The 23,858-nt window shown below is 37.7% G+C and overlaps 1 protein-coding gene across 1 annotated transcript in view; it reads right to left on the bottom strand.

Annotated features, from left to right (window-relative positions):
* Positions 1-23,858, bottom strand: part of LOC149278671 (GDP-mannose 4,6 dehydratase-like) — a 184,800-nt gene that overhangs the window by 78,606 nt on the left and 82,336 nt on the right. Inside the window, exon 8 of the mRNA XM_089501888.1 lies at positions 20,817-20,944. Within this exon, the coding sequence (XP_089358014.1) occupies positions 20,817-20,944 (128 nt within the window). The remainder of the gene's footprint in view (positions 1-20,816; positions 20,945-23,858) is intronic.

Genomic DNA, 23,858 nt, shown 5'->3' with positions numbered 1-23,858 from the left:
TAACCAAGAAATACAGCAATTTTTTTAAATGACAGTGGCAGGAATGCAAAACGAAATTAAAAATGAACACGGCCCCGACAAAACATTAAATCACAGCACCCTTGTTTTTAATAGGATGCCTTGCATTCTACCTGGGCAGGGAGGCTTTACAACATAAATCTGTAGGGAGCCGGATTAAGCAAATCACAAGTTTTGAATGGATGGTGTCATTTATGCCATCTACACCATCCATCTACATCAGTAATCTGATCTCTAATTTCCTGAATTGAGAGAAACAAAGTGTTTGATGGATCCTACGCTATACGTCTCATGGAGATAACACTCCTCGGGTAAAATGACAGCTACATAACCTGCACAGATGGCATATTAACTGTATGCAAACATGTAGCGCCGTAAAGCATGTACAATGATCAGCCATAACATTATGAACACTGAGAGGTGAAGTGAATAGCACTGATAATCTTGGAAAATATACATTTTCATGGCACCTGTCACTGGGTGGGATATATTAGGTAGCAAGTGAACATTTCAAGCTCAAATTGCTGAAAAAGTTAATGCTGGATCTGATAGAAAGGTGTCAAAACACACAGTGCATCGCAGTCGCATACGAGTCAGGGAGCCCATGCAGGTGAATCAAGTTTTCTTTTACGTCACGTGGATGGCCAGGTGCATCACTTACCTGGAGAACACATGGCACCAGGATGCATCCAGGTGGCCCCAAGTAGCAACTTACATGACATACAGGATCTGCTGCTAACATCTTGGTGCCATAGCACACCTTAAGAGGTCTAGTGGAGTCCATGCCTCGAAGGGTCAGGGCTGTTTTGGCAGCAAAAGGGGGACCTACATGATATTAGGCAGGTGGTCAAACGGTTATGGCTGATCACTATATAATCACTGACTTGTTTCCAAGGGCACTTTTAGGTCTTTGATCGGTTGCACAGGTCTGCATTTTTATATTCTCAGCATTTTTTTTTTTTTTTTAATTTATTTTAAAATAACATTCTTGAACTGTCTTTAAATATGAAGTTCTACAAACCTCAGATCTTGTCATGCGTTTGTGTGGCAGTTTTAGCCCAGGTCATCCCAGGAGTCTGTTCTTTTAGCTTCTGGGGATTAGTCAAAACAGCAAAAACCACTAACTCATCTGCCTGTGCTCATTTATAGAAAATACGGAATGTGTTCTGGTGGGGACAGACTTTAAAACAAAAAAGCTATAACAGTATAATCCATGTATGCCTATTACGATGCACCAAAGACAAAAGGGGTCTATTCATTAATAAGAGTTTTTAACAGAGCCAAACATTTGCACTCTCTAAAACCACTGTGTATTATGAAGGGCAAACCTGCAATTGATTTCTCCTTCAAGGTCTGAGTTGGTAGACAATATGCGTTATTTCTTAAAACACTCCACATTGGTTTCACTATATATTATGCTGGACTAGTTCAGCCCTTCTTGCAACTCCAGCTCATGGGCTCCATAACACATAGTGGTATCTATCTCTTTAGTGACTAGACTTTAAAATGGAAATTAATAATAACATTTTTTAAACTTATAATGCCTAGCATAGTTGACAGACTGCGGTCATCAGTCACCATGTCAAAAACAGTTATACAAAATACCTTTAACAAAACTATAGTTATGAAATATAACATTGTTCTATCTTGAGTGATATATAATTTACTTAATTCTAAAATTAAAGTGCCATAAATTGGTTTAATCCCAACTGCCTCTGCATCACTGTTCTGTATGTCAGTTTATGTATTGCTGCCATTGCAAATGGGTTTTATAGTTTACTATATATCTGTGCATTCTTAACATGAAAAGGGGAATTATTTAGAGAAAACATAAATGTGCTCTCATGTAGGGCCAGTAACCTTCAGAAGGGGCTAACTGTATGGCAGACGGTGAGTGCTTCCACAGACACCTTTTGCAGTTGCAAAAATTGCAAGCGTGAATTTGCATGTCTTTCCTATGGGAGACGGTGACATTATTAAATTATAATTCTTCTTTAACAACTACCCATCTAAATGTGAACATTTGAAGCTGAGGCTGTTTTTTTCATGATTAGGAACACTTTCCTTAAAATGCAGCTGCAACATTTTTTGCGGCTCCTTTTCCTACCATTTCTTCTTTTTTTTTTTTTGCGGGAGCTCTGAACTTGATCCCGGTTCACAGTGCCAGCTCACCTCCGACTGCTTTTACAAAGTTTCACACTAAACCCTTGTTTATATCAGTGCTGCAATTAAGACCAGGCCAAGAGCAGAAGTCCCTATGAGGGTGCCAAAAGTGCAAGGCAAAGACCTGACTAGCAATTCCCCCCCTCCTGCTTTTCCCCCAAATGACTGGTGCATGTGTAAACACACTCACACATAAAACGCAAACCCAAATGCCCCTCACTAAAATCATTTGAATCAGTGGCCATTTCAGGACAAACTGCGGCTTACGTCCAATTTGGCCAGCGAAGGCTTTCTGCCATACTGAAATCATTTCCAGGGCTAAATTGGGAAACCTGAGGCAGCTGGGCAGTCTTACAGCTGGCTAAACCGAAGCTCGCAATAAAAGCCAGTGTGAATAAGGTATACTGAAGCTAAATTGGATTCGCGTGAAAGGACGTTTATTTTGAAGGACAGAAAGGGAAAATTAATGAACAGATAAAACTAACGTATGGTAAAAAAAAAACACACACACACACACTGAAAACATGCGGAGAATTTAAAAACGCAGGAAACACTGACTTAATTTGGTCATGGGATCTTAGGAAACATCCTCTGCCATAATATATGTCAAGGCTTATTATAAGTAAGCACTCCATGTTACCGCACGTGGGTCATACGCCACCAGGAAGGATGCCTGTAATATCCAAACTTATTCATCCTTCCATAAAAGTTATACCCGGAGAAGCAATATAAGCAGTATTAAGAAAGGTTAATGTCGTTTTCATGAGGGTACAGTTCTTTATCTATAATCAGGAAGGAAATATATAGTTATTCTCATTACCAGGATCTTTAAGGCTCTGTGTTGGACTTTAAAGGTCACTATTATTGTTTTCCTCGATATGTATTTAACCTTATTCATGGTTATGTCTACTTTTTGATCATGCACACTATTAAGGTGAGACTCACAGTAATAATTCTAGTGTATATTGGTAAATATATTTCGAAAGCCTTCCCCTCACTCTTTGTGATATCACGGTATAGCCTTCATAGAACCTCACACAATCCCATGTTTCGCATATACCTGAAACATGACATACTAGATGGCCCAGACTCACACACTGTGCCGTGGAGCCTCACAGCACGTACATCACATGCCTCCTCTTTCTCCGAGCTGCACATGCGGAGCCACGGAGCGGAGATCTACGGGAGTAACTAGAAACCAGACATTTCACAGCACCAAAGGTTTTCTTTCTGTAATTTCCCACAAAAGTTAGGTTTTGCATTACAAAGTATACATCCCTCCTCGTTCGCTCTAAACACACATATACAGAGTTTGCTTATTTTGCCGGACAGAAAACATGTTGGTGGCCAAGATAAACTCTACTCCCCATGCACCCAGTGCAGGACTAGCACACACTCAGTAATAACCGTCACCTGGTACACAATTAAACACCACTTTGATGTTTTCCTAAAGAGAAGCTCCATTGCTTACATGCCAGGTTCTTAGAATCTGCAAACATGGGCAATAGTATCCATAATTTGTTTCACACATTTATATTTTGTAACCACCCATCCCAACAGTAACCCGCAATACACACTAAAAAAAACACAAATGTACCCGTAAAATAGCCATGTATTACTAGGTACCCAATATGGCCGATTTTTTTTTCACCCCAGCTGTATCAGTAGCAGTTTGCTAGTAAATTAAATTTGTTGTCTTTATTCATAGATTACATCAAGACTACTCTGTACAGATTTCAAAAAAGGGTGGTTGATAAATTTCTTGCCTAATTTATAATGTTATCTAATTAAAGTTATATGTGCCCACTCCTTTAATGGCAGTGCAAAAGGAGAAACACTCCAGTGTCCCAGGCTACTTTGCAAGTGGTTTAATACATATTCCGTAAAGCTGAATGGGGAGCTCCTGAGATGCAGTGGAATTGGTGGAATCTGGAGAGACTGTATAGAGGAATGGTCTCAGATCCCTTGCTATGTATTCTCCAACCTCATCAGGCATTACAGGAGAAGGCTCAGAACTGTTATCTCGACAAAGGGAGGTGGCCCTTCCTAAAGCGATGTTTCTTCTTGGGAAAGCATTTTTTTTGTTCCAATAACTGTGCCATTTAACCAAAATGTTCTATTTATTTTTTTTTGGGATAAACTTGTGTTGTGTTTGCAATTGTTTTATAACCATGAGAGCAGAGGGTTATGACAACACGTTCTAAATACATTGACATTAATATGTCTGGATGAATGGGCAAAAATTGACACAGAAACAATCCAAAATCTTGTGGAAAGCCTTCCCAGAAAAGTGGAAGCTGTTATAGCTGCAAAAGGGGGGACCAACTACATATTAATGCCTATGTATTTAGAATGAGATCTCATCAAAGTCCCTGTTGGTGTAATGGTCAGGTAGGTGTCCCAATACTTTTGTCCATGTAGTGTATATTAATTGATTTTTGCAGCACAATACATTTTGCTTTGTGCTTTATGTTATTTCCATTATTAGTTCACTTATTAGTATTAAACAACACAGTATATAGTATACAGTATATATATATATATATATATATACATACACACATTATATAGTATTAACACATTTTTCAAGATAAACCCTAATTTTGTGTTAAATGTTGGAGATCACCCTCTATAAAGAGAATGTGGGTGTAATTCTGTGTCTCCTGCACTTTGTTTATAACCATGACTGCCCCTTACTGGATTTAACACCACAACCAAATGGTCCATGCTGTGCACACTTCCATCTGTTGTTTAAATATCTAAATTGTAGCAAATAAAACCTTTGGGTGTTCCCCGCGCGGCACACGTTACATGGCTGCTAATGAAAAGAAATGGCCTTTTTTTGACATTTTGTATATCCACCCTATCTATAATCACGTTCGGCTTTTAACAAAACTGTTCTATTTAAATAAAACTGAAGATTTTTAAACAACTGCAATACTGTATAAAATAGCCTTTTTATAAATGATTTTGAAAGGATGCTTAGCTTTTGAAATACAGAGTGCTGGAGAAATATTTACATAAGTTTTTTTTCATCTTCTGCGAAGGAAAAATGAATGTAAATTGTCCTTAGTGAATGGCAAAAATGAAATTAGTAAGACCTTAAAAAAAGAGCCCCATTAAAATGTATAGATTGTAGTTAAAAGAAGAAGTTTGCTTCCCCTGTAGCTTATCTTGCCCTTCCTAAAGCGATGTTTCTTCTTGGGAAAGCAATTTTTGTTCGGCCAGGACTCCCAGCCACCCACTCAGCTCCCAAGAGGCAAGAGAACAAACTCTAAGACATTGTTTTGGTAGTTTCACACAGATACTCCTTCCCTTGGCCCTAAAGAAAATGTTCCAAAATCCACTGAAAATTTTAAAGGGATTTGTAAAGCATTAGTTTAACTTAAAACAATGCCAAAAGCCAATGTCAAGACTGTATTACATTAACAGCTCTATAGAACAAAAGAGTGGGGGGGAAAAAGGTTTAGTTCCTTTACATTCTGCCATTACATCAAAGGACATTTGCAACTATGTCCTTTTTTATTATAATAGAAAGATGAAAAAACATGGTTTTACTGAAATATTGTTTGCTAGGGCAATAAGAAAAGTGCACTGTGATAATTATTATTATTACCTTTTATTTATATAGCGCCAACAGTTTACGCAGCGCTTCATACAATACATAAATTCAAGGGGTATGGCAAGACAAAAATTGACAGACTAAGATAGACCTGATTTATGTTAAGGGTTTGATTATCAAATATGTTTAGTCGTATCAGAGTCTGATACTAATTCCAATGGAATCCTGCACATAGTTCTGAATGTTTAGAATGCAGAAAAAATAAAACTCACCAACTTACAACTCACCAAATAAAGAGGAAAGAAATAACTGTTTACAAGTAAACAACATTTTTGCATACACTAACTGGTTTATGTACTTTGCCATAATAAAATTAGCAATCTCTTCAATAAGTCTGTTTTTTTAGGAGCCAAGACTCAGGATCTCGCAGAAATCCCCAGGATCCACAAATTGGCCTCAGTTAAGTATTCATGGGTCTCAAGATGAGAAACTGAATTAGTTGAGAAACTCGCAGGAACCAAGTTTCCTCCAGGCTGCCGGGATCTACAAACTACTCCCAGAGTAACTCAACATGTTAATACCTTTCCAAGACCCTTGCTTCAGTCTTTATTGTAAAACAAAATATACAATTGAATAAAAGAATTCTTAGAAAATTATTTTAGTTTTTGTAATAAAAAATCCATTACATTTTTTTCCAGGAACCCTACATATGTCTGCTCTAAAATGTGTTTAAATCACCGATTTACATTTTTTGAAAAATATAAGTGCATGATTTAAACTGGTGTTCTGCAACATGAATAATGTTTTTTTCGTATCTCAGGTGGCACATGCTTAATGCATTACAGTAAAACTTTGTTTCACGCAACATATCAGTCTTGTTTTCTTTTCACTGGAACATTTTAAGTCTCTGTTATGTTCTTTTGTGCTATATGTAAGAGTGGCCATCTTGTTATTATGTCATGTTTTGAATTGCTGACTCGTCATAAAATATCAAAGACTACTGCATAATCAGCAAAAACAATGCAATGTATTGCTTCTCTCTTGTATAAAATGAAATAAATGTCAGCATAAAAGAGACATACTTTTATTAATGTTAAACAGAATTGAGTTGCAATATACCTGCTACAATATTAATTCAGTACTTAACAGGTGAACAATGAGACATGACTTAATCTGCCTCCTACAAGTTCAGTACAATAGTAAATCTTTCCTAATAATAAATGGCAACTGTCCCTATGCTTTTCCACTTTGACCTGCTACAAATTTGTTACATTCAGAATCCTGCATTTGAAATGGTTTGCAGGGTTATGCTTCCCAGTCTCTTCGGAGGAAGGTGATTGGTTCTGATAGCCTTATGACAGAAGAAAGGAGTACAGAAAAGGGAAGTTAGTTATGTAGGTTCTTCCACGTAGATCACTGAACTCATTCATAAATATGCCTAAAATAGCCCTGTGTAGGTCACAAGTCCATTTCAAGTTACATAGAGTTTCGTTCATTTAAACCATTTTAGGTCAATGCCAGTTAAGTAGCTCCACTCTGTCATTATTGCAAACTTTCACAATGCAAAAACACAACTGAATGTTACATTAGATGCCAGGGAAATGTGATGTTTCCTCAGTGTTACTGATATTTAGTGGCATATTTGCTTGGAGTTTTTTTTTTTTTTTTTTTATTCAGACCTCAGATCTGCTGCACCTGCCTAGGTGCTTTTCACTGACGTGAGCTATCTCACGCTCTCATTCACTCGCTCTGAAATCCCTCTCTTTCTTCGCTACTCAGTCTGCAATACTCTGTCCGCTTGCGGATGTACTGGGATAACAGAGCAGAGATGAAGAAAAAAGGAACAAGAAAAGGTGAGAGAAGAAGCGGAGTGCCAGAAAAGGAGGGCATGAGAGAGTGCGAGTGAGAGAGCAAGGAAAGCACGAACAGTGGTTTGGATTTTTTTTTCCAATAGGGTAGTCTAATATTCAGGCCATTTCTTTTTTTCTTTCATTGAGATCCAAGGTTGGAAGATCATCATATATTCAAGCAAATATTGTGAGAACAATGATTCCATCTGAAGAGACCTCTGAAGTCCCCAAATCCTGTGTAATTACATCCTTACACATTTTTGTTATGTTGGCCCAATAAAAAGGATCAACTTTAACTAAAGACTGATATTAAATACAAGTGCATTGTATTTTAGATTTTTGGGATTTTGCTTTGAAACACACTATACTAAGTAAAATAAAAATGCAGAAATGCTGGTGTAAATTTAAATCCCATCTCTTAACAGAAGAGTAAAACTGCTTGGTTTTAGTGACAAGCCTCCCAAAAGCTTCTTGTATAACCACTGGATATCTAACATTTTCATGGCGGTTTGGATAAAAAAAAAAAAAAAAAAAAAAAAAAAAAAATCACAAAAAAAAATCCTTTCCATTAAACTACATCTGGGATCTGAGAAAGAAAACACCAGTTATAGTGGTGTAGTTCTGTGCCTGTCTGACAAACGGTCATTTAAACAATTATAATCAAGCTAGAATTAGCAAACTCAATTATTTCTTGGTTTTTAGTCTGTTTTTAATGTTGTACGGTACAGAATACGTCTTGTTTCCTGAAAGCTAGACTGCATAAAACATGCCGGGAATATATGCGGACACAGCCCCCTCCTCTCTGCCATTACTCCATTTGTCCTCCTCCATGTTTCTGGGTGGGCACTTGCTCGGGGAGAGGGTAAGCTGTATTGCCTGAACTAGGCAGCCTGTTACTGGAGCACATCTGCAGTTTATATCAGGCCTTTAATTAATCCTCAGTGAAAGCCAAGCAATGACATTTTGACTGAGCAGGCTCCACTTTTGGACAGGTCTTGATTTATTACGACTGAGTCTCAACCAACTTTGATTTATTTCAGCTTTGGGGAGGAGGTAGAGCAGAGAACAGAAAAGGCACTGTTGCTTGTAAAAGGTGTGTGACGCAAGGAAGGACCTCCCATCACTAAAACCAAAATGACAAAATTCAGACACATTATAGGAAGGAAAAAATGGCCCTGAGCCTGCTAGGTCTACACAGACGTCATTAAGCAAGAGACTGGCTGCATTGTCTTCAAGTACCATCTAGGAAACACAAACCTTATCTAACAGAATACAATAAATCCCTAATCACTCATTAGGATTAATCATCAGCAATCAGACGGTCACAGCGAGGGAGGCTTGACACTTTTTTCCTGATAAACTACAGTTCCAGAGAGGAAAAGGATATTCCTCTGAGTGAGACAAGCCTGTCAGGGGTGGATAACCCCACTAGGTCACTGAAACTGCTTGCACATAACCAATGCAACAAATACTTAAACATAGAAATGGGTGCAACATGATGCTAAGAGGATAGGATGCATTGGGCAGCAGTATAACACAATGTAGGGGCAATGTTCCATGTGTGCAGACAGCAGCCTTCTATCTGCATCCTCATCCTGCTAATAATCGAGCTGCTGTATTAGGAGAAACATTTACATTATACACATTTTATATATCTATATGCACACACAACTATATATGTATCGCAAGACAATGTCAAATATATCAGAGAATGTCCATATAAACAGATACACATATATTCGGTAGATCAAATTATTATTTCATTAACAGCTAACATTTCTCCTTATGTTGCATGTTTGAACAATTGGGCACAATGCTACTTTAGAAACTAAGAATCCTATCTATGCAGGTTTTAGCCAAAAAACAGTGACTACTTAGCTGATCACAGTCCATGTGCCTTGGGGAAGCACTGGGAACAGTAAGCAATGTGTCTTATTACTCTATAAGGAAAGTTAACATGAGGAGGCTGTAATCAGTGATGAACATCTTAAAAGCATTACGCTTATGGGGTAATTAGTGGATATCCAACTGTTGCCACTGTACAATGTAGGTTTGTATTAAAAGCTACACCTTACTAGTCTAATATTAAGTGCACTTTTTAATACTTTGATTAGCTATGCTGTGGTTAGAAAATACATTTGGTAAATATAATGCACATTTCTTATGGCTTACCATTGCTATTTATCATTATCATTGCGGTCCTTCCTTCAAATATGTGCCTGTTCATTAAATCAAGTATTTGGAAAATCCATTTTCTCTGGCATATTATTGTACACAAGAGTTCAGTGTGATTCTGGCTTAAACTGTTCGCTATTTTATAAGACTTGGAGCTGTATCTTACCAACACAATTAAGGAGACAGACAACCTGTGGCTTACAGAAGACTTCTGAGCTTCAACTCTTATGAATTTCTTTGGATGTGATTTAACTCCTAGGAACCTCAGTATGGCTTCGGTTACATGAGCAAGAGTGGACAAAATACACTACATTGCTGTATATATTATATTTAACGCTCAAAGAAAATGTCTTCTTTTTCATTGGACTTCTTTAATCTGGATGCCTTTTTTAATAACTGACCTCCTGCCAATATATATTGTATGTGTGCAATATTTTGATGTGACCTAATGATAAACAGCAACAAAACTGACTCTTTTCTGGATTTGTTACAGAAGGATTTGTTACATGTATCCAAACATGTATTCATCTGTGTGCTAAAACTATAGCAGCCAAGATCTCAGAAGGGTAACACTAAGCCCCACTAAGCAGGTTAGACGCCAACAAGGGGTACAGTAGCTATTTTCTTTTCCCTCGGACATGCTCACAGTTGCTTATGGAATTACCTGCTGTGAAGGCTTTATTATTAGTTACAGATACAGGTGCTAACAAGAGTTAGAATATAGTGTATTTGCCTGTGTAATCTTGGATATAATCATTTTCATGATTTTACTGTGTTGGTGAGAATACGGTGATTCCTTTAGCACATGTTTGCGTTAACCAAGAATTCCTGCTTCTCATTATATATATATATATATATATATATATATATATATATATATTTATTTTATTTTTTCTTACCAGTCCCCGAGCAAAAGGAAACAACTTTCCCAAAATACATTAAAAAGAATTTAAAATTCCCTGAGTAGTTCTATAGGTGTCGTGGGACTGTAAATCACAGCGGTCATCTAGCCATAAACCATTCCTTCTCTTAGAATAAAGGTTTAGCATCATGAAAGTGGCTGCCAGTGAAGATCTACCTATGTTGTGTGGTGTGTTTGGAAGGATGATTCTCCCACAGGGATGGATAATACAAACCACTTCCATGTAAGGTGCATGTGATGCCATTGTTGCTCTTTGAAAGGCAAGTATCCCTGATGGTATTAACAGTATTACTCCTATAAGACAAGCAACATTTTACCAATGCATCCAGCTCTATTTTTTCTTTCTTTTTTTTAAATAAATCTCAAATAGTTGGACAGTTTGACTGCAAAGCCTTACTCAGTGGAAAATCAAGGAAAATACAATTAATTTTAAATTAAATTAGGATGACATCTGACAGAGTGTTGATGAGGTAGAGCACAACATTTAGGCCCAGCAACAAAATGTAGGAGTATAATGCTCAGCTTTGGTGTTCCTCTGAGAATTAGGACTATGACAGGTGCTTGACATTAGACTTTGCAAGTGACCTTTGCCTTATTTCATTGTAACAAACTAGACATTGTGACTGGGTGTCTGTTTTCCCGCATCTTAGAGGCCTTTCACTGAGACATATAGGATAAAGTACAACTTCTACCCCCCTCACCTCCTAAATGGCTTCACCAGTTTGAACTCCTCTACTGGGTCATTTCAATGTCAGTCAAAGTCTAACACGAATCAAGAATCTCTAGAGAACCCAGCAAACATAAACTCTGACATGATTGCAAAACGTAAAACACGACTTAAAAAGTCAGAACAATGGCTTCATTTAATTAAGTTTATTCACTTTGTCCCGTAACTAGATACCGATGTTATCACCACTTAACCAAAATATTGATGGACAGGGCATGCCACTTAAATAGTATTTGTAGCAACCAAAACAAAAGAAAGCTGTTTCTAGTGAATGTCCGCACAAATGCTGACCGGTAAAGTAGGCAGTCGTTAGAAAGGAAAACATTACAAGAAACGTCTAGAGAGTGCCTAGACAATAATATAATTTTTTTTTTGAGAAGTCAAATCTGTTGGGGTGAAAAGTGTTGTACTGACCTAAAGAAGTTGCAGGTAAATTTACATATATTAAATACCAGGTTCCATGTGGCATGTTGCATGTTCTAATTATATAGTTCCTACAATGATTAAGTCTATTGGTGGTACATGAAATGTTTTGCTCATGAATGAATAATTAAAGAGGTGCAGGAGATATATGGGGCTCCGTTTCCTTTTGGCTGCACACACCCCCGGTTCTCTAAACAAGATCTCCACATCCCCTTTTGGGATCCCACAAGGGATTAAAAAACTAAAATTGTCTAATTCTGCCTTCCTTTTAGTTACAGCTCAGACTTTTTTTGTCCCACTTTGCCTAGAATGGACAAATTATTTTTTTATGTCAGCAACAAATGTGTTTGTTACTTTGTCAGAGAGTGACATCGTTCAGTCTTCTAGATTGTTATGTGATGGACTACTATGTTTTGTCTACCTATTCTACAACAATGCAGAATATTATGGCGCTATATATATAAATAAATAATCTAAAGTTAATTTTACAAAAAATAATAATCAGATCAATTTTACTTTGTGTGTTTCTTGACAAAAAATTCTAATGGAAGTCCAATTCTTCTTTGTAGGGAAATACAGATTCAATGGGTGGGACACCACGTCTCCTGTTAAGTGGGTTTTCAGAACACTTTGTAGAGAGAGCATAATGATTTTTGGCAGTAAATCTGAGAAATGCTGTTGAACTACTGGCCTGAAAACATATTTTACTGGTAGTTGTAGTGGATTCTGGGAGTTCTGTAAAGTTGAGGAATTCAGCTCCATTAGCCATGAACTATCTCCACCAAGAATGTTGCATTTCCATTTGCTGCTTAGCTAGATAATGACTCTTGGCGTACCCTGCGCCTGCCCTCCTCCTAAACTGTGGAAAATTAAAAGGTCTTTTAGGGAGCAGAGAAATACAGACGGGAGGAAAGTAAGCAGCCAAAGAGATTCCCGCAGGGACAGTTGGATGTCCACTAAAGGAGGCTTTTGAGCTAGTCTAACTTGGGACTATTAACCTGTGATTAATGGTTATTTTGATAGGAAACTAAAGGTTGTTAAATTATTAAGGATAAGGTTTTTTTTTCCTGAACATGCTATCCTTACCTTTAAGAGATGTCCTTGACAGTAGATATAAAGACATCTACGGCAGTTTGCATTTTAAACAATGAAAGTCAAAAGTTAATTGTTAATCCAGACAAAAAATCCATATGTAAACAAAATATTTTAGTTGCAGACATGCATTGCTAAGAATTGCAAGTTATGATAATCAATTCAAACAAAGGCAAAACCAACTGTAGATGAGACAAAGGTAAATGAGATCACTGCCCCCGTGGTAAATGAGATCACTGCCCCCGTGGTAAATGAGATCACTGCCCCAGTGGTATAAGAGCTCACTGCCCCAGTGGTATAAGAGCTCACTGCCCCAGTGGTATAAGAGCTCACTGCCCCAGTGGTATAAGAGCTCACTGCCCCAGTGGTATAAGAGCTCACTGCCCCAGTGGTATAAGAGCTCACTGCCCCAGTGGTATAAGAGCTCACTGCCCCAGTGGTATAAGAGCTCACTGCCCCAGTCGGCCTGCTCAGAGCCCATATCTTGCCCATCGTTCATAATTTCAACCAAATTGTTTGCATATTACTGGCATTTGGGGAAAAAGTGTCACCAGGTGTAATCTTGTCTGAGAGATGCTCCAGAGAGAGGGGGGATTGCGTCTCTTGCACACTGGGAGACACAAGTTCTGGTGCAAATTGGAAAAATAGTGCAATCACCATAACAACCAATAGAATTCTAATGCTGGTTGCTAATTTTTACCACTATCTGGAAGTTCTGTAAATTATCATGTAGGCAACTGAAAAACAGAAATTCCTTACCATTTAATAAACACATTATGTAAGAGAAACAATAAAATGAAAAAGATAAAACCCAAAGCTCAAAACATTTTTTGTTTTTAATATAATGTTCTGAATAACGCAGACATCAAATTTTACATGCAACAACACTGATCTCTAATATTTCCAAGCAAAGTTCCCTAATATAATTTCCAAGATGTGTATACCCCCAACCCCCCCCATAACAGATTAACCAAATTTGGTATTTGACAGATGATATAAACACCAAGAGGGTTATGTAGGAAATGGTTTGCCCCAAAACATTATCTGATATAATCTGTGAGGCGGCACAAAAATTACAGAGGCTCACTATTATAGGTATGCATGCATGTTATCTGAATTTAAACCATGCGCGGTGTAGTCTAATTAGAGAAGCAGCAGTTTAAAAACAATAAAGCTAATTACAGAATGGGCCAGACTCATTTATGCAACAACGAATCTGGAAACGTTAAAACATGAAAGAAGTTACAGCATGATCTAATTTTTCCATCAATCCTGTTAATTTGAAAGACCACCGATGTTACTAGACCACTTAAAAACTATAGGGGTGGCCTTGAGAATCATGCACATCTATTTAGCACAGGAAATCTTCCCAGATGGCATAGCTTTCTCGTATATTCAAATGCAGCTCAGGAATCCTACAGCTGAAAGGGGCAAGATTCTACTTCTTTCAAAGGATGTGTATGGAAAGCCTTTCAGGTATACCAATGGATGCATATATGCTACTGCATCTACTGACCATTGTTTGCCTAAACAGAAAAGAAGAATTCTCTTTCTATTCATTACTGCGATATTGTGGAGAGAAGTAATATAAGTTTTCAGAACCCCTATAAAAGGCTATAAAGTTCTGAATATTCATTTGAATATAATACTATATATATATATATATATACACACACACACACACACACATACATACATATATTTTTATAAAAAAATATGTCTATAGATAGATAGATAGATAGTGCAGGAACAACTGGTTACAACAGTTTTTATTTTCTTGTACTACCACCAAATGATGTGGTGTTCGTCACGTGATACAGACAAGTTTCTTTCAAACCAACCAACAGGTCATTCCGCACACCTACACACACTCTCCTGTGTAGAGTTTTTTATGCCACATTATTCTCAGATTCTTTTCTAAATTAAAACAGATTTGATATTCAGCTAATTACAAAATAACTGCCCCTCTTCTTCTGCTTGATACAAATCATTAGTGGGAGGGGGATCTGCCCACCAAAGGGTTTTATTGCAGCAGTGATTATAAAGGTCTAAGGTTTCACGGAGTGATTAAGTAGGATCTGACTCCTGCAACAAAGGGCAAAAGTGAGCTCTCCAACAGCTGCTGATTGTTTATTTTCACAGCTTAAAGATGCAGTGAAAACATGAGCAGCAATGAAAGACATCATCAAAATGAGTCAAAGTGTGAGTGTGCTCCTATCCAGCGGAATCCCTGAGGGTCCATCCTCCTGTACACCACTGGAATTTTTATGTGTCTGTCACTAAACAAAGGCTGCAGAGCTTCCTGCTCCAAAATGCGTCGTCACAGAGGGCAATACACACAACTCGCGTGAGGAGCATAGATCAGGAAGTTAGAAAAAGAACTGAACGTTAAATGGAGATCTGCATAGTAGTCATTTCTATCAACAATGGTAAAGTCACCTTCCAGATCACCAAGGAACGTACACTGAAGGCCCTTTCGAAAATGCATTGTGTGCATATAACAATGAATTAATAACATTCGCATTTAATGAAGATTGCAAAAATATTTCATATTTTGCAGGCGAAGAGCAGCTATCCCTCAGGTTGGGGGAAGATCCAGATGGAGGATCTCATGCCAGTTTCATCCAGTTTCCACGCAGTCATAATAAAACACTTCTTTGTCAAATTGAATCTTGCCCACTCTTTCATGCATCCACACTACCCAGGGCATCCTCATTCAGAGGCAGTACATTCCACAGCTCTAGTGCCCAGAGGAAAGGCATTTCTCCTATAACATCTGCTCAGTTTAAACCAATACACCATCAATGGTTTTTTTTTTGGTTATGTTAGGAAAAACATAGAGGAAGGACATACCACCTAACATTTCAGATGTACAAAGTGGGACACCTTCACCTAAAAGCAAAGTAGCGTTGAGCTAGAAGTGGGGCAATATACACTATTAGGTGAATGTTTTGTATCATTATCAAATTGTTTTTAATGTTTAGTCTGAGTGGAGCAACACCTTTAATAGATGCTGGTTATGGCTAAGTAGAGTATTAATCATGCTGGAGTCATTGGGTTACTGTTGATATTGTACGAGAGCCCCTTTAAGCGATGTTATTCAGGAAGAATCTTATGAATGCAGCGTTTCCATCTGTGTTGGGGAAGAACTCAATTATCAGACCATCTTTACCTATCCACTATTACCAGAAGTTTCTGCGTGTCCTCGAGTTGATGGCTGTGATAAACAATGTCAATCTGCACATAAGTCGCAGCCTGGCAGATCCAAGCTTCCCAAAATGAGGGCACTGAGCAGCCTGCATGGGGAATCTGATACTTTCACATAAAATTTAAAATAAAACTTAAAAAAAACAGTTTGTAGTTGACATTATAGCCATACATACTAATGTTTTCCTTCCTATCTGTTTTTCAATTAGTAAATTAATAATAGTATAGCTACCATTACAGGGACGGTCATGTTTCTGGAGTCACAGGCAGCAATATAGGTATGCTCACTTCTCCTCCACCAGCATGATTTCCAATGAATTAATAATGCATTTAAACTACTTATACAGTATAGGTCAGGGGTCATCCGAGGTGCTGTAATCTAGAATCCTATTTGCAGTCTAATACAGATTTTCAATGTTGAATTGTTAATTGGAAGGTAGTCATTACTTAAATTTGAGATATAGCTTTTGAATGAGCTTATTATGCCCAACACTGTTTTAGCAGACCCTAATACTGAACAAAACCATGCATCTTGCTCCAGCTGAAACCACCCAGTAAGGTAGCCATAATGGCCTCAAAGCAAAAGGTCCAATTCATAATTGTCTATTCAAGGCGACCTTTCCTTTTTTCAGACTGGGGATCTTTATCACCACAGCTATGAGACTTATGTTGGAACTAAATAAAAATGTGCATCATTATTAAAATTATAGGTCTATGGATAAAGATCGCCCCGTTTTCATAATGCTTGTATGAAGCCTCACACCCCCATCTTTGATATTTCCTTTTTGTTTGTTTTTTTTTAAATCCAAAAAAGTAATTTTCTGCTTCTACCTCGTATACTTCAACATTAAGATATTTTATATTTTTATTACATACTCATATAAGCCTGGAGAGCTATTTTAAAGATCCGTGCTATAGGTTTTTGACAGCAGATCTAGACAGCGTTTTTCAGTGTCACTGGGTTTTATTTATTATTTTTGCCTCTCAAATGGCAATGTCATCTTACGAGTTGTCTTTAACCAAACAGAAAATTAACCTATAAGGGCTGAATTTATCCATTATGCTTTTCAAGGGTTGAGACATATGGAAAATGTACTTGCGGTATCTTTGTAATGTCTGACTTGTCAAACTGTAAACAGAAATATCTGTAGTGTGTAAAACTCGCTGAGGATTCGAACACAGAAACCCCAGCAGTCTTCTACTCACCTAATTTAGCCCTCACACGGGTGTAATGCTGACACGTGTAAGCTGTTAAATGTGATATTGGGTTCGTTTGCTTCATATTTGTTTCTTTATTATTCTTAAAATAGGGGGGTTTTTTTTTCTTCCTATTCACATGAAGTATTTCCTATGCTTTCAACTCTCTAGTAAACTATTTGGTTGGCATTTGGTTACATGTTTATGAATGAAGAAAACATGTCTTAAAAAGTTCTGTGTAGCTTCTATGTGAACAGATCTTCAGAATAAAAAAAATGACATAAAAAGGTTTAGTTGCTTAAGATGTTAGTTCAATCCAAGTGGAACAACACCTTTAACCCCTTCGTGACAAAGGCTGATTTTACTTTTTGTACCCTTCGTGACAATGGCCGTTTTAACATTTCTGCGCTGCTCGTGTTTAGCTGTAATTTTCTTCTTTCCCGTTTACTGAACCCACACACATTAGATAATGTTTTTTTCAGGACAAGAAGGGCTTTCTTTAGATGACATTGTTTTGATTGTATCATATTATTTACTATTAAGAAAAGTATAAAATATGGTGAATTTCTAACTTTTAATTGAAAAATATTTTACTCATCTATAAAAGGTAATGAAAAAACCTGCTAAATAGATTCTACTATTTGTCCTGAGTTTAGAAATACCCAATGTTTTTATGTTTTTTTGCTTTTTTCTACACATTATGGGGCAATAAGTACAGGTAGCGTTTTGCTATTTCAAAGCCATTTTTTCCAAATCTGGTAATTCTTCCCCCCATGTGCCATTTCGGGTATCTTTGAAGCCGGCCAATGCAATTTACCCCATCAAGTCATATATTTTTGAAAACTAGACACCCCAGGGTATTTCAAATGCTAGTATTTTAACTCTTTCTATGCACCATATCTACCACCAGTCTTTGTCAAACTTTTTGGTAGTCATTTTTTTTGCATTTGTTTTTCACACACATTTTACTTCAGGTATGAATTAAAAAGGTTCTCGTATATGTCACTATCACAAAACACCCCAATATGTGTTCAGCAACATCTCCTGAGTACAGCGATACCTCACATGAATGATTTTGCCTGGCTGTTTGGGGGCAAAAGTGCCACATTTGGGGCATGCGCATTTTTCAACGTTGAACTTTGGCATTTGGGGATCTACTGCCCATGCCCTATTTGGTACATATTTGAGCCGGGCCATTTCAGTGTGCCCAACAAAACCATATATTTTTGAAAACTAGACACCCCAGGGTATTTTAAATGCTGGTATTTTAACTCTTTGCATGCACACATTTTACCACCAGAATTTTCTCAAAGTTTGCAGTAGTATTCTTTTGTGTGTATTTTTCCCCCACACACCTATGTTATGTATGAATTTACAGCTCCTGGTATATGCCGCTGTCACACGACACCCCAATATGTGTTCAGCAACATCTCCTAAATACAGTGATACCCCACATGCATGGGTTTGTCATTTTTTGGGGGAACTAAAAGGCCACATTTGGTACGTGTGCATTTTTCTAATTGGAAATTAGATGTGTGGCCATCCTTCCCCCCGTGTTAATTGGGACATTGTTGAACCCGGCCAATTCAATTTACCCCATCAAATCATAAATTTTTTTAAAGTAGACACCCCATGGGCATTTAATATGCCAGAATTTTAACTCCTTCCATGCGAGAATTCTTTTAAGCTAATGTGCTAATTTTAGGACTTGCTCACAAATATATTTTTTTATTTTTTTTTGCCTTTTTTAAAACATTAACATTTTTTTTCAACTTGAAGGTTCCCCTGATAGTGACATCAGAGGGAAATTATTTTTACTGTTTTTTTCAAATTATTATTAATTTTATTTTTTAATTTATTTTTACTAATCACACTGTGATTAGAAAGCTGGGCTCCATTGACTTGCATGGCATGCAGTACCTGTATTCAACCTGCAAGTGGAGCCAGAGTTCTCTAGAGGGTCTGGAGACCTTCTAGCGAACTTTTGCATCTTTATTGTTTATTTTCCCGGGTCGCCGCCATCTTGCTGATGGCGAAGATCACCGGCAGCTACGGCTGTGACCGCTCTCCGGAGCGGTCACAGTCCATCCTAGGGTAAGTGTTTGGTGTCGCTGGATGCCTCCTGATCGAGGCATTCCAGCGACACCATTTAAGTTAAGGAGGTGATCGTTGATCGCCTCCTAAATGCTTTTAAAACGGGCGTCCGCCGCCATACATTGTATGGCGGATGTTGACGCCCCGGCGGATGTTGACGATCACGGATCCACCCGTTTTAACAAATGACGGTCCTGGCACGTCATTTGTCGTTAACGACTTGTTTTTCCGTGACGTGCCCGGACCGGCAATTGTCATCAAGGGGTTAAGAGGGGACCTGGGAACCAGAGACATAATTCTCAACCAGCAGATGGTAACTTGAAACCGGGGTAATCTTGTCGCCCAACTCAATGAGTTATCATTGACGGCATAAACAAGTGTGTAAAGCACGTTAAATCCGACTACGCAGGCTTCTTCCCAATAAAATGTGAGACTCCAGAGGGCCAGATGATAAGAGGCAATTTACTTATGTTTGGAGGGGAAGCAGAACCGCATCATTGTATGGCTGTGCTGAGATCTTTTTATATATAACAATTTGCCAAGGCCTTTTTACAATACAGGGTTATGACAAGAATAGAAAAAAAGTGCTCAATGTAATAAAATCCAGAGAGAATATTATTATGAGCTGAAATGTTCTATATCAATCTCAAATATACTTCAGACAATTGCATTCTTTCCACTTTTAATTTTTTTTGTTCATTGCTTAAAGTTCATGTCGAGCACCAAAATAAATAGATTATTTCTGTTTGCTCTTTCATCTGCTGACAATTTATATGCATGTATGTGTATGTGTGTGTATATATAAAGTATAGACATTTCTAACTGTGCTAATATGATTGCAAAAGGCTTTTCTAATTATCTATTTGCTTTTTAAAGTTAAAACTTGGATTATTAAACACAACATGCCTCAGAAATTATGTGAATCAAAGTTCCTGTATGACTATGAGGATATTCTATAAAAAATCAGCTGTTTCCATCTACAATAGTCATTTACTTTCAAAAACAAGATACAGACCAAACTTTTTCATAGTATAGTATGTGTGTGTGTATATATGTGTATCTATATATATATCTATCTATATAGTTAGGAGCCCTGCCGATGCACAGTTAATCTTCCCATAAGAAGCCAGCTGAAGAATGTAAACCTTAATTTTCCTCAGTATTAAAAGATTTATTTTCTCTTCAGGTCACGCCTAGGGTAGACCACTATATTCTGCTAAACTCCCAGGACTGAAATTGAGAACACAACTGGGTTCATTTTCCTTCCCTGGCACAGAATCACAAGATACCCCCTGTAGGTCAGACAGTTTTATTTAGAGACGGTGCATTAGGAATTTCAGCCACACAAAAATCACTGTTATGAGGAGCTTCTGGCCAATAGCCTACCTCAACGTAGTCCTTGGCATGACCCCAATCGCGCTTGGCATCCAGATTTCCAAGGCTGAAGCATTCCATCTGTCCGAGGTGGATCTTAGCTACTGAACGGCTAATTTTTCGGGTTACAAAATTTGCCCCTGAAAGAGAGATAAAAAAGTACTGTTGGTATTTTCACGCCAACAAATAAATGTCTGGCAGAACCAAAGCGCTTCCCCCACCTCACAATTTATTTTATTCTTCAATCCTGTGATTCCTCATACCCCCTCTCACAAAAAGCGAAAGCATCGTTCATCATTTGAGTAAGCTAAGAAGCTGCAATTGCTAGAGTTGCAGGCTCCCCTTTCACATCTTTCCTTTCTGAAAACTTCTTAAGCATTCCTAATTCACTGCTTCAATATTCAATCCAGGCAGAAGGCCAAGGAAAATCAATCGGAATGTCAGTTTATAAACATAAAATGCAAAAGGTTATACAAAGGGAAAACACCAGCAAAGAAGACAGACATCTAAGACCACCCTAGCTTTAGAATTAAAGACGAGTATGAGTACTCTTTTTGCCTGTTAATAAAGCAGATGGCAAAACCATGTAACAGATTGCATTTTGGGCCAGGTTGAATAAAGGGGTTATTCAGGACCTTTTGACATTGTATTTTATACAATAGGTACTGTTTTTAGCATATCTGCCAACTTTAAATCTGTAAGAGGTGAGGAATTCTTGCTAAGCATGTCAGGACCCTTTAGGCAGGATCCTTGCATGGTGAGATGCATGAACGTGTGCTGCATTCAGCACAGGCTACCTGTTTACATGTAACTGGGCCAATTGGCTTTGATTGACTCTGTTTTCATCATTAGGAAGTATGAGGATGGGGTAGACTCACTGGGCACCCTCACAACAGGTGCGGAAAAAATAATACATATATATAAATATTAGATATTTTTGTCTAAATACATAGTGAGAAGGCCATGTGTCCAAGAAATGAGCTGAAGTCTGTATCGATTAGAGATTTTAATTATTTTTTAGCTGTGACAACAGGAATTAAACGGGAACTGCCACAATTCTATATGTGGCATTTTTGTATTGTCCACGCGGTACCTACAAACATACGCTACTTTCCTAGCTTGACTTCAGACACTAAGCGGTAGTGTTAGCCTGTGCTGACACCGTAAGCTCCATATGTGAAGCCAGAGTAATGTTGCAAATACAGATGTGGCTCGCTGTTTTTCCAACACAAGGCTTGTGTAAAGCCATTTTGACACCATTTGCTGCATCCATATTCACGCATCACGTGTGAGACAAATCATCTGGCTCTGTGTTCCGATTCCAGGTCAAGGAAACGAGCTTCACAAATAGAGTATCATAACTAGTTGAGTACTAGTGTGAAAACACTGAAACGATTAAGTTATTGTACACACATTCAATACAGCAATAGGATATTAAAGGATCAAAAGTATGGTAGACGCCCCCTTCACTAATGTCAACTTTGCATCTCAAGGTGTAGCCGTCAACTATGTGCAGCATGAACCTCAACTTAATTGGGTGGCACAGGACTGAAAGATTAGGGAACCAGAAAGATTGATGAACTACAATGCAGACACCCCATCACAAGGCTATTTCGTAACACATGAGAATGATCTGGAGCAAACCACTCACGTCAATCCGTTTAAATATTTATTTGGCTTTTTCACAAGAATCTTCTTCGGAGGTATCTAATTCTGCACTCAGCTGCATTTATGCAAAGACCTTTAGCTTTAAATGTTTCCGGGTTTAAATTAATATTCTTAAAACAGAAAGCTTTTGCCAGGCTAATTATGCCACAAAAAAAAATCTGAGCAAACAGATGTGCTACTGAGTAATGATGCAAACTCTGAGTGCCAAAGGTATTATATCACAGCACAGACAAGAACTGTTTAAAATACAAATTTAAATAGTGCTAATGGTATTACATATCAAAGGATCATTCCCACTTTCTTTAGTCAAACAAAAAGGTACTGTTTTATTGGAAATGTGATTTAAAGGAAATTAAACTTTGGCTTATAAAACCAATTTACAATACCCAAGAGCTTACAGCATCTACCTGTGTATTCTGCCTGCAAAATGCACACAAACAGGTTTGAGGTAAGCAGCAGAGACATAACCAAAACTCTTGAAGCCTGGAGAAGGTCCATTACGCTGCTGACGTCACATTCACTTGTGGAAGTGGAAAGAACCAAACATGCCCCTCACCTTGCAGCGCAAGTGCCCCTATGGCCCCAGACGTTACAGCCTGATGAACAGCATAGGGGACAACCAAATTCATGTGGTTTTGTGTGGTTCAATTGATATAATGATCCTATAATACATGTAATAGTGAGAAAGTCTAAACATAAAAGGTTGCCAATGATTTTGCTTTCCATGCTCCCAAAACCAGCAAATCTGGTGGGATGGGACAGAACGTGGTGGCAAAAGTCAAAAAATGGTTAAACTACCAATCACATAACTATTTCATCATAGAACTGGAGAAAGTTGTGATATTTGCTAAAAATATTTCTTAGCTGCAGATGCCCTGGTAGATATATCAATATATAGTTTTCTTTATTCAGTGTAGGTAAATGTATAGGTCATATGACTGCTTTGTTAATGTACAACCAAGGCTGGGAAGGTCACCATGGGATGGTGCTTAATGGTGGCTTCTGTAACTCCCACAAATAAGACCAACTTTGATCAAGCCTTGTCTAATTTCAAATATTTGCTATCTACAAAGTATTTTTGCTGCCCCCCCCAAAAAAAAAAAAAACATGGTGGGGTGGTAAAGGGATCTGGCCTTGAGCTAACACTTTTATATTTTATGTAGCAGGCAGACAATATTAAAGTCCTCATCACACTAGAAAATCTACATCTTAATGTACAGAGAGTAGATAACGAATTAACAAGGATTTACTATACGTTGTCATAAAGGAATAAGCAACTGCCAAATGCCTCAATATAACCTATAATAATAACAACATATATACATGATCTAGTCACAAAAACAAAAAAAATCCTTGCGCTTGCCTTTAAGTTATATCTTCATTGAC

Source organism: Sceloporus occidentalis, unplaced genomic scaffold, assembly GCF_023333645.1.
Source record: "Sceloporus occidentalis isolate IW3139 unplaced genomic scaffold, rSceOcc1.0.p SCAF_186, whole genome shotgun sequence".
Lineage (NCBI taxonomy): Eukaryota > Metazoa > Chordata > Lepidosauria > Squamata > Phrynosomatidae > Sceloporus > Sceloporus occidentalis.
Note: the sequence above shows the minus strand (reverse complement) of the source record. Positions and strands in the feature narration are given on the sequence as shown.